The sequence below is a fragment of the Phoxinus phoxinus genome (genome assembly GCF_949152265.1).
Source record: "Phoxinus phoxinus genome assembly, chromosome: 23".
In the NCBI taxonomy this organism is placed as follows: Eukaryota; Metazoa; Chordata; class Actinopteri; order Cypriniformes; family Leuciscidae; genus Phoxinus; species Phoxinus phoxinus.
Genome location: NC_136898.1, coordinates 9,861,868 through 9,875,485, shown reverse-complemented (window position 1 = coordinate 9,875,485; position 13,618 = coordinate 9,861,868). Strand labels below are relative to the sequence as shown.

General features: G+C 38.3%; 2 protein-coding genes across 8 annotated transcripts; both read right to left on the bottom strand.

The window, feature by feature from the left end:
* Nucleotides 1–531: 531 nt before the first annotated feature.
* rabgef1 (RAB guanine nucleotide exchange factor (GEF) 1) lies at nt 532–8,771 on the bottom strand. 7 transcript variants are annotated; one of them, XM_079599499.1, is made up of 11 exons: nt 8,645–8,754; nt 7,684–7,876; nt 7,306–7,499; nt 5,968–6,081; nt 5,562–5,582; nt 4,713–4,879; nt 4,547–4,628; nt 3,145–3,277; nt 2,629–2,720; nt 2,290–2,546; nt 532–1,957 (listed from the first exon to the last, which is right to left on the bottom strand). In XM_079599499.1, the coding sequence occupies exons 2-11, from the start codon at nt 7,860–7,862 to the stop codon at nt 1,556–1,558; spliced, it is 1,641 nt and encodes a 546-aa protein (XP_079455625.1). In that variant the 5' UTR covers nt 7,863–7,876; nt 8,645–8,754; the 3' UTR covers nt 532–1,555. The 7 variants fall into 7 exon arrangements, with proteins under 7 accessions (XP_079455625.1, XP_079455626.1, XP_079455627.1 ...); XM_079599500.1 differs by having other exon boundaries at nt 8,628–8,723; XM_079599501.1 differs by having other exon boundaries at nt 8,524–8,657.
* Nucleotides 8,772–8,873: 102 nt separating this feature from the next.
* Nucleotides 8,874–13,406, bottom strand: kctd7 (potassium channel tetramerization domain containing 7). Its single transcript, XM_079599508.1, is given in 5 exon segments — nt 8,874–10,560; nt 11,282–11,302; nt 11,305–11,459; nt 11,659–11,828; nt 12,975–13,406. Coding segments are annotated over 5 exon segments (1,017 nt in total). The 5' UTR covers nt 13,269–13,406; the 3' UTR covers nt 8,874–10,183.
* Between the last annotated feature and the right edge of the window lie 212 nt (nt 13,407–13,618).

Here is a 13,618-nt window from a genome sequence, read left to right as displayed (position 1 = left end):
AAATTGTTACATATTGACTGAATAATGAGAGTAAATGTAGAGAAATCACTTCAAGTGTCTAATAACTCTCCAGAGACGCCGAGTCGACCTACATGCTATACTGAGAAGCTCTGGAGGCCTGCAGGTGCAGTGGAACCATCGTACGAGACTCGGGTTTGGTGGGGCTACAGATCTGTTATGGATCTGATGTCTCATTAAATGAGCCATTTTCAAAGTCCCTTATGAACATGTGCAAATTAAACAGTTAGATTCAGGCTATACCCAATGAGACGCAAATCAACTCATTTCAGAGTTAGGAGCACTAGAACCTCACTTACCATGCATAAATACAGCACCGATACAGAACTAAACTTTACACACATTTAGAGTATGCTTCGGTACAAAAGAAAGGTACATGATTTTCCAAATATTATCAGGCAAAGGGTTAAAAACATGGCGATAAAAAAAATTTCTACCATCAGATGTCAGGATTGTGCTAGGCTGATATTATGGCGCAATAAAGTGATAAATAATCATTCACAGACAGCAAAATAACACACCTCAGGTTATATTTACATCATAAATAAATCAGCTCAGTTAAAATATCACAGTCATAAATCAACATCATTACTGTAAATGAAACCAATTATTTCCACATGAATATAGTGTTTTGCTAAGTACCTGTTACAGTTACAGCTGGGGCAGTTTTAAAAATAACAACAGGATCACGATAAAATTGGTTATGTGTAATGCTTACAACATCAAATGCAAAACATCCTGGCTGGAGGAGTTATTTGTGTACAACCTGTGGCCACTATGACAGAATTGCATTTTAGGTGAGCAAATGCACAGCTTTATATTTATATTTTTATTTTGTAAGTAAACAAATTCCTATGTAAATAGTGTTTATTGCTGAAATGTCTGCACAACATTAAATCCCATCGATTATGTGAATAAACATTTAAGAATGACCATCTTCGAAACGTACCAAAATACACAAATTCTCCTAAAATCATACATTTTTGAATGGGATTCAACTTTAAATTTCCTAAGTATACAGTATGAGTGACAAAACATTTTATACATCAATAAAAAAGACCTTTATCCAGGAGAACATCACACTAAGGCATAGGGGAAACCCTACAGTGAAAAATTAATTATCTACATGAGAAAAGCTGATATGTGGTTTACGATCACATCAAATTTGCAATCAAATTAAAGGACGTATTAGCAGCTATTTGATTCAGTAATTTAAAACAGCTCATGTATTAAGGTACATCACACTACTAACAGATCTTCTAAAACCAGGTTAGAAAATCGTATTAAGTTTCACAAACTCTGCCTCGTCCTTTAAATCAAGCAGCACAAATGTAGTCCGACAAGAATATGTTTGCAGAAAAGATGTAACTGGTGACTGTGTAAGCATCTAAAAAGCATATGGAATGGTAACAGCCCAAATATGGGGAGAAAAGGAGTGGAGATCTTGGACGAGAGCAGCCATTGCATATAAAAACATGCTTTACCCGTCTTGGTACGACCATGTCTCTGGCTTATTCACACAGGAAACTATGCTATGCTAACCCGCAAACACTTGCGGCTGAAGGGGGGGTGGCAGCCTGTCGTTCTCCACGTTCTCCGCATCGATTGCGGATGCTCGTGATTTGATCTCCAGTGGGTATCGCTCCATGATCTCCTGCACCTCGTGGGCCACGCTGTCCTGCCATTCTGCCAGTTCGGTCTGCAGGCTCTGCGCCCCCTCTATGACCTGCTGCTGTCTTTTCTCAAGGTTGGATAGGACGCTGAGGTTTTGATGGATCTGGCTAAGTGCTGGATTGAACCGGGAACCACTCTGGAGCCAGGCTGCAGGATCGTCTTGCCTTTGAGGGGAAGCCTGACCGGACATGTAGCGCTCAAAGTCCTCAGGGCTGAGATTCAACGAGTGGGCATCCAGCTTCTCTATGAAGGCAACGGCACAGCACTGCAGGGAACACGTGATGAAGATGAAATTGAAAAGATACAATGAAAAATCGCACAGAAAATACATGAATCCAAAAGACTAGACTAAACAGGAAGGTTTATTCCCAAATGCCATCTGACTAATCAACCTGCAAATTTCAGCAGTATTTACAGTGGCCCTAAACTGTTTTTGGACACTTTTGCCACAGTTAAAAATTTATTCATTTCATTGCATTAGATATCAAACTAAGTGGCATATATTTTAAAGAAAAAAGTTTTCAACCAAATTATTCCACAAAAAAATGGTTTAATGCCAAATTATGGCCACATTCAAATTATGTGTAGTAGACCCACCAGATTAGTGAAGTAGTATCCATCCTCTCCTGTCATGAGCCTTGAGGGGTTGCAGAAGCGTGTGATGTACTGAATGTTGGACTGCAGCCGTGGCGGGTTGGCCTTCAACACGATATAGATGAGGGTGGGTAGGAAGTCATCTGCAGAAGCTGGTTCGTTCTTGGTGACCCTGATGGCGTTGAAGATATGCTTGCTGCAACTGGTGATGAAAGCCAGTTTATCCCTGGGCACACGCTTGGAGTCCATCTCAATAACATCTATGGTAGACAAAATAAAATCTGCATTCTGATGGAAAACAGCAAATAAAGGACAAAATAATACCAAGCTTTGCAGACTCACCCGTGATGGCTTTGACTACACTATCAGAGACTTCTGGGATCTCCTCGTCCACAGGAACACACAACATCTGAATGGTTACCCAATGTAAGGCCCTGAAAAACCAGCCAACCATTTTTCAAGGAGCAAATCAAGACTGCAGATTTTCAAGGAGAATGCCGTAAAAGCATTATACTGTACTTTCTTGAAGAATATGCATTCTTTAACTTTCAAGGAAGTTAACAATGATATGAAGCATTAACCAATGTTGTTATTGTTAACTAAAAACAAAACTATTAAAAATAGTTTTTGTTCATTTAAATAAACTGAATTATAAATATAAACATCAGATGTAAAACTTAAATAGGAAATTAGAAATGTTGCCTTCGTAACGAACTGAAATAAAAGTAAGCTGAAGTACTAAAATTAATAAAATATTTTACAAAAACAAACTAAATAAGAAAACTGAAAAATATTCCAATAAAAGCTTATTTCAAATGTTAAAAAATACTATAATAATATATTATAAAACTGGCTGACCGAATCCTGCGCTGGGTGGCCAGGTCTTTTTTCTCATCATCTGAGGTCTCTGGACAGAAGACGCTCTTGTAGAGTCGTGTCATGATGTATTTTTCCACTTGGTCCATCACCCTGTCCACCTTCTCAGAGGAGCCTGAGGAAAGAGGAACACACTGAGGTTTACATCTGAAAAGGAAGCATTCATCTGACTTCTGGCAAAACAATTCAAACCATTACAAGTTAAGTCTAAATAGTTTGTTTGTTTATAGTTTAACGCCATGCCAGCTACCGCGGCTATATTCGTAGCGAGAAAGAGATCAAAAATAATTATATCTTTTTATTTTTTATCTAGATCTGGTCTTACTTTCCAGACTGGTTTTATCTTTCCATAAGAGTCAACTGAAAAATAACGAATTCTAATTGTGGATTCTGGCACAAGGGGCATAAAGGATGATAAATATGAATATATCTCAGAGAAGTGGAGAAAATGATGTCAAGTCTTTATTTTATTTTTTATTTATTTTTACTTATGCGATCACCGCATTCTACAGAGAACAGCCCCTTCCACTAATATACAACAAAATATCCTTTAGATACCTCACATACTTGTGTTTTCTTAACAAACATGAAATCTGTGATGCTCATCTCCAGTTTATTACACAAACCTGCTCCCATGTCACCATGTTGGACAACAATTATTAAAAAATATTTTTGTTTAATTAAATAAATATTATAAAAAATTAAAAAAAAAGGACAAAAGCACATAAAACTCCTAAAATTGGAACTAAAATTAAAAGGAAACTGAAAATATTCAAAATATTAATCAATATTAATAGTATATACATATATCAAAATAACAATGATTTGCCCTCCTGAATTTAGGTCAAAATGTCCCCGATGATCTCCAAATGCACTGCGGTTTATAATTTTGCTGAATTTGATCACTAGCCAATCATATCTTATAGCTGCCATTTACAAACTTTTCAAAAATCTTTGATCAGGTTCAAACACTTAAAGTTAATATTGAACAAAAAAAGTAATTTATAAGTTTGTCATGCTTTAAAAACTAATGTTTCATGCTGCAAAAAGCTTAAAATGCACCATGAAGGGGATGACTGACTGCAATTTCAGAAATTTGAATGTCCCAATCTGCCCCTGTTTAAATAATAATAAAGATGAAGAGGTTCCATTTTGCAAATATTTCCCGCTTTCTAAATAATTCTGCCTCCGCCAGTACATACAACATTTTGATATAATATCTTCTCTCAAATACGATTACAAAAAAACATCCGGTCAGTAAGCGAACCAGATTCGGTAGTCACTCAAATGTATTCAGTGAGCAATTCCAGTGCTTCAAATCAGTAACTTGAGTCTTTTTAGACAGATTTAGCACTGCTAGGTTTCTCTGAAGAATACATCCTACCTTTATAATGATTCAAGAGTCGGTCAGACATGCCCTGGTAGAAGTCCTGCACACACTCAGACAGTTCTTCAGCACCAAGATCCTGCATATCCGAACAAATACAAAATAAATACGCTTATTGAAATGATTAACAGCTACAATTTGATGTGGGTATGTGGGTTCTGACCTTTTTATTTCCCATGCTGTCTATGAAAGCGCGGCTCTGCTTTTGGATCTCTCTGCCGGGCTTCTGCAAGGTCTTGAGGAACTCCAAGAAGTCTTGTGACGCACGATCGGTCTCGATGCTGGACTGGCGGGTAATGGAAGGACTGGGCGTTTTCCCCTCGTGGCTCTCTGAGGAACAGAAATAAGCGCACAGTATGTTTACAAACAAACTGTATGAACATAAAGTGGATATTAAAATGGATCGGACGAAAATGGAAGTTCAGCAGAGTCAGTTTTCATTGCAGAATGTCATGTGAAATTAAGTAATTTCCAATCATTCTACAACAATCAAAGTCCAATGGGTAGCCAAATGTCTTCAAAAATCAAGAGATTAGTTAAGTAATAAAGGCTGAATTAGACATGACTTTCTGCAAAGAATAAAGAAAAACTCCACTGAATAAACTAAGGTAAAATGTCATAATATATAAATATATATTTACAAGTCCAAATCAACTTGTAGCCCATAAAGGGAGAGAACAACCTTCTCAAAAGTAGGCCATACTACTGAAATATTGATCTGTTACCATGCCAACACCTTTGAAATCAGACCAGAGTCAAAGATGGTAATAGAGTAGCTGAATGAACAGAGAGAATTCTGGTACAAGCATGCTTTAATTAAACACTACACAACAGACGCACCAAATGCTGTTGCACCTGTCTTTCTGAACGCCCCATTGACAGTAATGGAGTGTTAGAAGAATTCCAACCTTAATGCATGCAGCTCATATATATATACACACAACACTGATGCACTGGTTTGTTTTCTGTGATTGGTGCTGGAGGACTACAGTGATGTGGCACTAATACCCACCTCTCAGCCTCGATACCAGAGCTGCCACCAGATTGACAAGAAAAGAGGAGGACGCATGACAATGAGACAGTGAACATTAAAAAAAATGCTAGGGTGAAATCATGTCTTTTGAAGCACACACAAGTAACAGAGAAATTAACAAATACACAGTATGGATCAGGGCAGTATGTCACAAAGAACATCTGAGGGGAACATAAAATGTTCAAATAAAATATGAACTCGGAAATGTTTGTTGTACTTTGTGAAATACTTTTAGTAAAGACACTTTTAAACAGCTACCTCTTCAACACAGAACATCAAAACACACTAAAACGGGGTGGTCCACCTCAGAAAAGACAAACACTGCAATCTCCACCCACGTTTCCTTTTCATTACCCCAGATCTTTCTTCAGGCTCTATCGGTTACCTTCAGTGGGGGAGCCCATATCCCAGGGTTGGGTAAAAATGCCCTTCAGATCCCTCAGGAGGGTTTCTCCATGGCTCTCCCTCCTGCCCTGCAACTTCTCCTCTTTATCGCTTTCTTTTTCAGGGGTGATTAAATGGTGGGGGTGAAATGGGGGGGTTACAAATGTGGCATTATAGGAGTTTCAGATGAGAACGTGAAAAATATAGAGAAAATGTGGGAGAGGTGGGGCGGAGATCAGACAGAACGGCAGAACAGCAATGGGATAAAGAAAAACTGAGAAATAAAGGGTGGATCTCATAAAAACAGGATAGACAAATGATAAAATCATGTGATCACAAATGAAAATAAATGCATCAAATCATGCCATCAAGTTTAGGGTCAGTAAGATTAATTTTTAAAGAAAGAAAATAATACTTTTATTCAGCAAGGATGCATTACATTTATAAAAAGTGACATTTATAATGTTACAAACTATTTCTATTTCAAATAAATGCTGTTCAAAAAAAAAATCTTGAGCAGCAAATCAGCAGATTAGAATGATTTCTGAAGGATCATGTGACACTGAAGACTGTGTAGTAATTATGTAATCATAGTAATTATGCTGAAAATCAAGCTTTGCCATCAGAGGAATAAATCTAATTTTTTAATATATTCAAATAGAAAACAGTTATTGTAAATTGTAATAACATTTAACTATTACAGTTTTTACTGTATTTTTGATCAAATTACTCCTTTTAAAAAACATTACTGATTCATTAAAAAAACGTACAATTATTCTTACTGACCCCAACATTTTGAACGGTAGTGTAAACTTGACGTTTCAATGATAAAGCCTTTTAATTACAATCATTTATGTCTAATAAACTAATATTCCAAATAATAAAGTCTAATAATAAAGTTACAAATTGCTGTTTGGATGTTGCATGCAGGCATAGTTTATGGCTTTATCAGAGAGATGTCATCTCATGACATGGTAAAATCAAAATGGAACTATGTATGATAATGAGGGAAGTAATTTGCATATGAAACAGGCATGATTTCCAGAAGGAATCTAGAAGCAAAAGTGCAATTTTTTTTTTATTGGCCTCTAGGGGAAAAGTGGCAAAGAAAGGAAAAATCTACAGCACTGACTCAGCTCCACTGTATTTTAAACCAGTTTTTCCTTGTCCAACCAATGACAATATTAGGGTAAATATAAATTTTGTCGGATGCAGACGAACAACACCAAATCGAATCCACAAGCCAAAGCCACACCCACTGCTGGTCGTCAGCTGACTCCTCCTACTGCAAAACAACAATAATCGCACTCATATCGCTCCAATCCCACCCTCCTCGTACCTTTTTTAGGTGCCGTGCGGGAGGAGGGGCTGAAGAACTTCTTCACGGTGGTGACCTTGCGGGTTTTCTCATTGGTTTTCTTCTCCTCAAACTTGGAGAAGGTGGCGAGAGAGGGCTGAGAGTGGGACTGTGGAGGCTGGGTCTGAGAGGAACTGTGACTGCTGACATAAGCCGCCTCCTCTTCTCGTTGCAGCCTGCGACAGGAAGCACGTCATTACATCAGTCTGTCTGAACATCATTTTTTGCTTTATGAATCTATCTCATGGCAGCGTAGAATGATTATTTTACTAAATGTTTAATGCGTGAACTAACAAAACACAAGCACTCGAGTTTAATTCCACCTTCATGAGAGTTTCATAAGCAGCATGTCCAACTCACTTCTCCGCCAGAGCCCAGTCCTCCTGGATCTGTCTCTGCCGGGCTCTCTGGTATTCCTCCCTCCAGCACTTGGAGCACAGGCCCTGCCAGGCAGCATTGCCATAGTAACCGCAGCCTTTCTTACACAGCAGTTCTGATTGGTCCACATGGATCCCCCGTCGCTCTGAGCGCTGACTCATTGTCTCTCTTTTGTCTAGGTAAAAAAACAGGTTTGAATTTGCATATCCTGTCTGTAGTACATGCAGCAAGACAACAGACATGCAACTCATGCAGAACATATCACAGATGTCAACATTGCTAAAAACGAGACAAGAGGAGTCATTTCAATAATCTGAGCAAGCTGAAAGTGAAACTAATGTGAATATCAGATATTCACACTTAGATTGATATTTTAGCGGTAAAGCGTAAGGATTATATATATATATATATATATATATATATATATAAATAAATTAAAATACGAATGAGATCTGGTGTCAAACAACCAATTCAAACAACTGCATCTTAATCGAAATTAAAAAAGTAAGTAGTTCAAACATGTTTGATCTCGGCTCTTTATAGTTTTAGTGAAATAAAGGCTTGAAAACATAAACACTGATCACCACTGATGACATAATATTAAACTCCGAGTATTACATCACATAGTGACATCGTTCGTTCAATGCGATGTATTTTTAGTGCTAACTAAACATTTATTAAATGTCTAATGGGGAGTTTAAAATCCACTTAGAAAATATATGGTCTACTGACAATAACATTGAATGCAATTGAATTCGCGGCAGGCAAACACGTCAAGCTAGCAAAACTGCTACGCCGGTAAACACAAACGCAATAACTCACAGTCAGCAGGATATACGATAAATATATATAATTCCGTCTAAAACTACATTAAACAAAACATTTTCAACAAAAACAGCAAGTTTTCGTGTGCAATGTCAATCTACCGGACAGCGACAGATACCTCGTCAGCGGTCTCTTCTCCGGGTCACAATGACATCATATCCTCGCGACTGGTGGTATGCGTTGTGTGGGCGGGGCTATTGGGATGAGCTCCAAATGTCAACAACAGTCCCTAGTAGAAATACAGCGCATACATCAAAGTATTTCATCATTTTGTACTTTCGTTTTACAATCTGATAAATAAAGCATTATTATAAACGTTTAAAATAAAAAATGCCCTGTTTCTAATAAATTGCAAAATATATGGTTTATTATCAGCACAATAGGAGCCAGTACAATGCAATTCAAACAACAGTATTCACTAAATGTACAACAGAGAACATATGCATCGGGTAATAAATAGGCAACATAAAGTAAACTGGGCAAGACTGAAAATAAAGCCCAGTTAGGATTATCAATGCATTTTTATCTCGTATTAGATATTCTGCTGCCAAAACACAGAGAGCTCATGCAACTTCATGTGGCCTTCACAGCTCTCACAGCAAACCAATGAGAGACAGAGGTTTCAGATGATTAAATTAACAAATACTGCTAAATCATATGCAATTGTTGAGGGTTATGGCAATTAAAAGCGTGGACAAAAGCTATTGGCAGCAGAAAATAATTTCATAAAGAGTCAAAGTATAGCAAAATAGGCAATCTAACCTGCAATAAGGTGGCTAACAGTCTTTAAGAACAATTTTAAATATATACTTCTTTTGATTCATATTCAGGACATATTCAATGTAGTACGTACGCAAACTTATTCTTAAAAATACATTTTAAAGGTTTTTATTTTACATAAATCAATAATTGTATGCTTGCCTAGTGGTGTATGGTTATTTTAGAAGGCTTTATGTGAAGCTTTGGGTGGCTGTAAATACCAAAGGAGACCTTTGTATTAGTTAAAGTCAATATCTGCATGATAGTGCTTGTCATCACTGGCAACATAATAATAAATAATACAGATCAGGTCCTACATATATAAATGAAGTTAAACAAATGGGGTAAAATCATTTTAAAATACTGTAGGGAAAAAAGGTTTCCTTCTTAAGAAATACATCACAAGCAATAACAAACGTCCAATTTCCCAATGTGAGTCCAGCTGATTGATTCTTTGATCAAACTGTTAATACATTCATTACACCTAACACAAAAGCGTACTTTGCAGAGATGTCGTAATAATTAGAACAGAAAACACTGTTTCACATAAATTCACTTCCTCTGAGGTCGATTCCAGAAAACCTCTTTAAAACAACAAGTGGAGGGAACAATTCCGGCTTTATTCTAAAGAAACTAAGTTAAACGATTACTTACAAAAACTAAAGAATCGATAGAGCTGCCCATAAAGAAAATTTTGGGTTGCAAATTGCAGTTTCATGAAGAAACAAAAGAGCAACAGCCATCTTATTCAAAAGCTTGTCATTATTATTTCCATTCATTTCGAGAAAGATTCCATGATCTTGCTGGTTCATTGTAACAGTAGACAGCAGCAAACATCACTTGTTCAGACCTTGTAGATCTCAGTTCTTGGCAAAACACCTGCTAAAACACTTCACCTTCACCACCAGGTGATTTTAAACTCATAGATGGGCCTTTTGCAGTAGTAGTGGTTGATGAGGTGTTTGTCACACACGCCGATGCATTGCTGGTCAGCAGAGATGCCACGATCTGCCAGGTCGCTCACTATGCAGTGAAGAAGGTCATAAACATCAGCCACTGCCTCCCAGGGCCCAAAGGACACGTCAACCTCACAATGGTGCTCAAACAGCTTGGCCTCACTCTCTGAACGCTCAAACCGCAGCGAATTGAACAGCGGTCTTTCATAAGGGGTGATGGGCATCTCCTCCTTGTACACGCAGATCTTCAGTTTCGCAAAGCGAGCCTTCCGCTGCATGGCACGAAGTTTTGCGATCTCCACAATGCGCTCAAGATTTTCTGGAGCAAAATGGAACAACGTTTAGTCAAATGAAAACAACTTTTTTTATTAATTTTCTTTATCATTTTTAGGGGTGTAACAATTTATTGCATTATCGCAATACAAAAAGCATCATGCATTGTGGATAGTGACAATACAGGTGAAACTCGAAAAATTTATTTATTTCAGTAATTCAACTCAAAAGGTGAAACTAATATATTATATAGACTCATTACATGCAAAGTGAGATATTTAAAAATTAGAATATTGTGAAAAGGTTTTTATAGCTGTAAGCCATAATCAACAAAATTACAACAAATAAAGGCTTGAAATATCTCACTTTGCATGTAATGAGTCTATATAATATATTAGTTTCACCTTTTAAGTTGAATTACTGAAATAAATGAACATTTGCACGATATTCACATTTTTCGAGTTTCACCTGTATGTTTATGTATAGTTCACCCAAAATAAAAGTTTACATTTATAGTAATGACCAGGGCCATGCCAAGCAAGGGGCGGGGCGGGACGGGGCCCAGTGCGAGTTAGAGAAAGCGGGGCTCCCCTCAGTCGGTCTGTTTGCGATAGCCGTTACCATATGTGCTACAAGTAATAATAAAAAAAAACTATTTTTACTCTGGCTTTGTTCAGAGTATCGTGAGAGTACCGAGAGGTAATTATCGTGTATCGAACCGAATCGTGACATGAGTGTATTGTTACACCCCTAATTATTTATTTTACCTTTATAATAGGGCAAGAGATCAAGAAAGCCTGTCGCACTTTCTCTCCGGTAAGTGGCTGCGTGTCTTCCAGGCTTTCCAAAAGAGGCCCAATAGCATAATACTGAGCTTCTCTGTGCACCGCACGAACACGGTCCCTCTGAGGCAGCTCACCTTCTCGCAAGAAATTCAGAATATCCCTAAAGCCAGAGAAGTGTATATATATAAGCACTTCTAATAAGCATGCGACTTTAAACTGGATATCGAGCAGTTATTTAAGTCATCCACTGATGAAATAATAAAAACAAAAGCTAAATTCAGATAATCATAATGTTTGCTTAGTATTTTTGGGTACTAGGCACTAAACATAATCAGATATTCACTAAACTAAACACTAACCCAAAATATGCTCCATCTCGGTCGATGAAATATCGCCCCTCTGCATCCCGGGGAATGTGGTGGCGGCCACTAAACATGGCGGCCAGCATAGTGTCCTCATGACGTCGCAGAGTGGACAGCCGAGTGGTGAAATGTGTTCCTCCTACATTCAGGGGGATGACCTCTGGGAACTATGGAGAGAGAGAGAGAGAGAGAGAGAGAGAGAGAGAGAGAGAGAGAGAGAGAGAGAGAGAGAGAGAGAGAGAGAGAGAGAGAGAGAGAGAGAGAGAGAGAGAGAGAGAGAGAGAGAGAGAGAGAGAGAGAGAGAGAGAGAGAGAGAGAGAGAGAGAGAGAGAGAGAGAGAGAGAGAGAGAGAGAGAGAGAGAGAGAGAAAAGCAAAAAAAAATATCCCTTTACATAAGTCCGAATATACACAACATCTCAAAGTTTGGGGAAGACGATTTTAATGATTTTGAAAGAAGTCTCTAATGGTCATCAAGGCTGCATTAAATACAGTAAAAAATAATGTGAAACAGTATTACAATTTAAAATCACTGTTCTCTATTTTAATGACTTTTAGAATGTAACTTATTCCTGTGATGGCAAAGACATTTCATCAGTCTTAAGTGTCGCACTATTATTAATGTTGAAAACAGCTGTGCTGTTTAAAATTTTTGTGAAAACTTTTTTTCAGGATTCTTTGATAAATAGAAAGTTTAAGCAGAATTGATTTCAAATATAAATGTTGTGTAACATTATAAATGTAGGCTATAGATTTCTTTCAAAAACAGATACTGTTATAACAGTGTATAACATATTTTACTGTAATGAGGGTAGTCACCAGGACTGAGACGTGTATCTTTAGCATCTTCTGAACTTTTGAAACATTACCTACTAAATTGAATGCTGTTAAATGTTTAAATTCTCTTAAAACCCGGGTGTTGGACTAAGCATTTTACACATCTTGACAGGTCAGTCTGGGTTTATCAGCAGTCTGCAAAACGCGATTAGTTTAATCCAGTTGATATGATTTGATTGACATGTGAACTGAACCAATCAAAGGCGACGTTCACACGCCCCAATGAGATAAAGGACCAATCAGATTGTAGTCATCGGGAAGCAAACACACTCAATACATCGGTTGCCTATGGAAACGGTTATGATTGAAACGCAAAACAGTGGGAAACTACACGGTTCCTCCAGATATTTTTTGGAAAAATAATCACATTAGGGAAAACGCAGATGAACGTGGACATTTCAAAAATCACAGTTATAGCACAACAAACTACTCCGTGATGATAATAATAGCACAACCTCTTTAAACCTCGGGGACTTACCTCCTCAGGTGCGTCTAAGGTGCGAAGGGACTTCCCTAGATTGAGATTAGGGACAGGTATGACTGGTTTGCGATACTCCTCTTCCCCGGTGCCCGCGCCCGACATCGCATCTTCCTGATTTTCAGTGTCACTCGCAGCCGAAAACACCACCATCACTCTCGGCTGAGGAGGGACCGTCCGCCCCTCCTGCGCGAACCTCCTCACCCGTGATGTTGCCATTTGGAGCGGAGCTGCTGCGCTAAAGGAAAGCGGAGGCGGTTCTCCGTTTGTTTCGCCTGCTCCATTATGCTGCATGCACACACCACAGCAGGTTTGATAGTTTAGATGCAGGCCCACACGTAGACTGTCAGCGATTGTTATGATGCCCAGGTCTGTGTACAGGAGGACAGCAGGGTAGCACTGCACACCCCGCGCGAGAGGCGTGGTCTACAGGCTGATCAGGTGGATGTGAGACTGCTCTGTGCTCGGCAAAGCACGTACGCAAATTGCGTAGGTGAATGCGCACGCCTGGAATGTTTTCAGCTGTGTACTCAGTCTCCGCTACAGGCGTAAACATAGAGATTTACAAACGTGCGTAACTTGTGTACACGTAGTTCATCAGGCTTCACGTATGTAGGGCAGAGTTTAAAGTAGTTATATAAAAT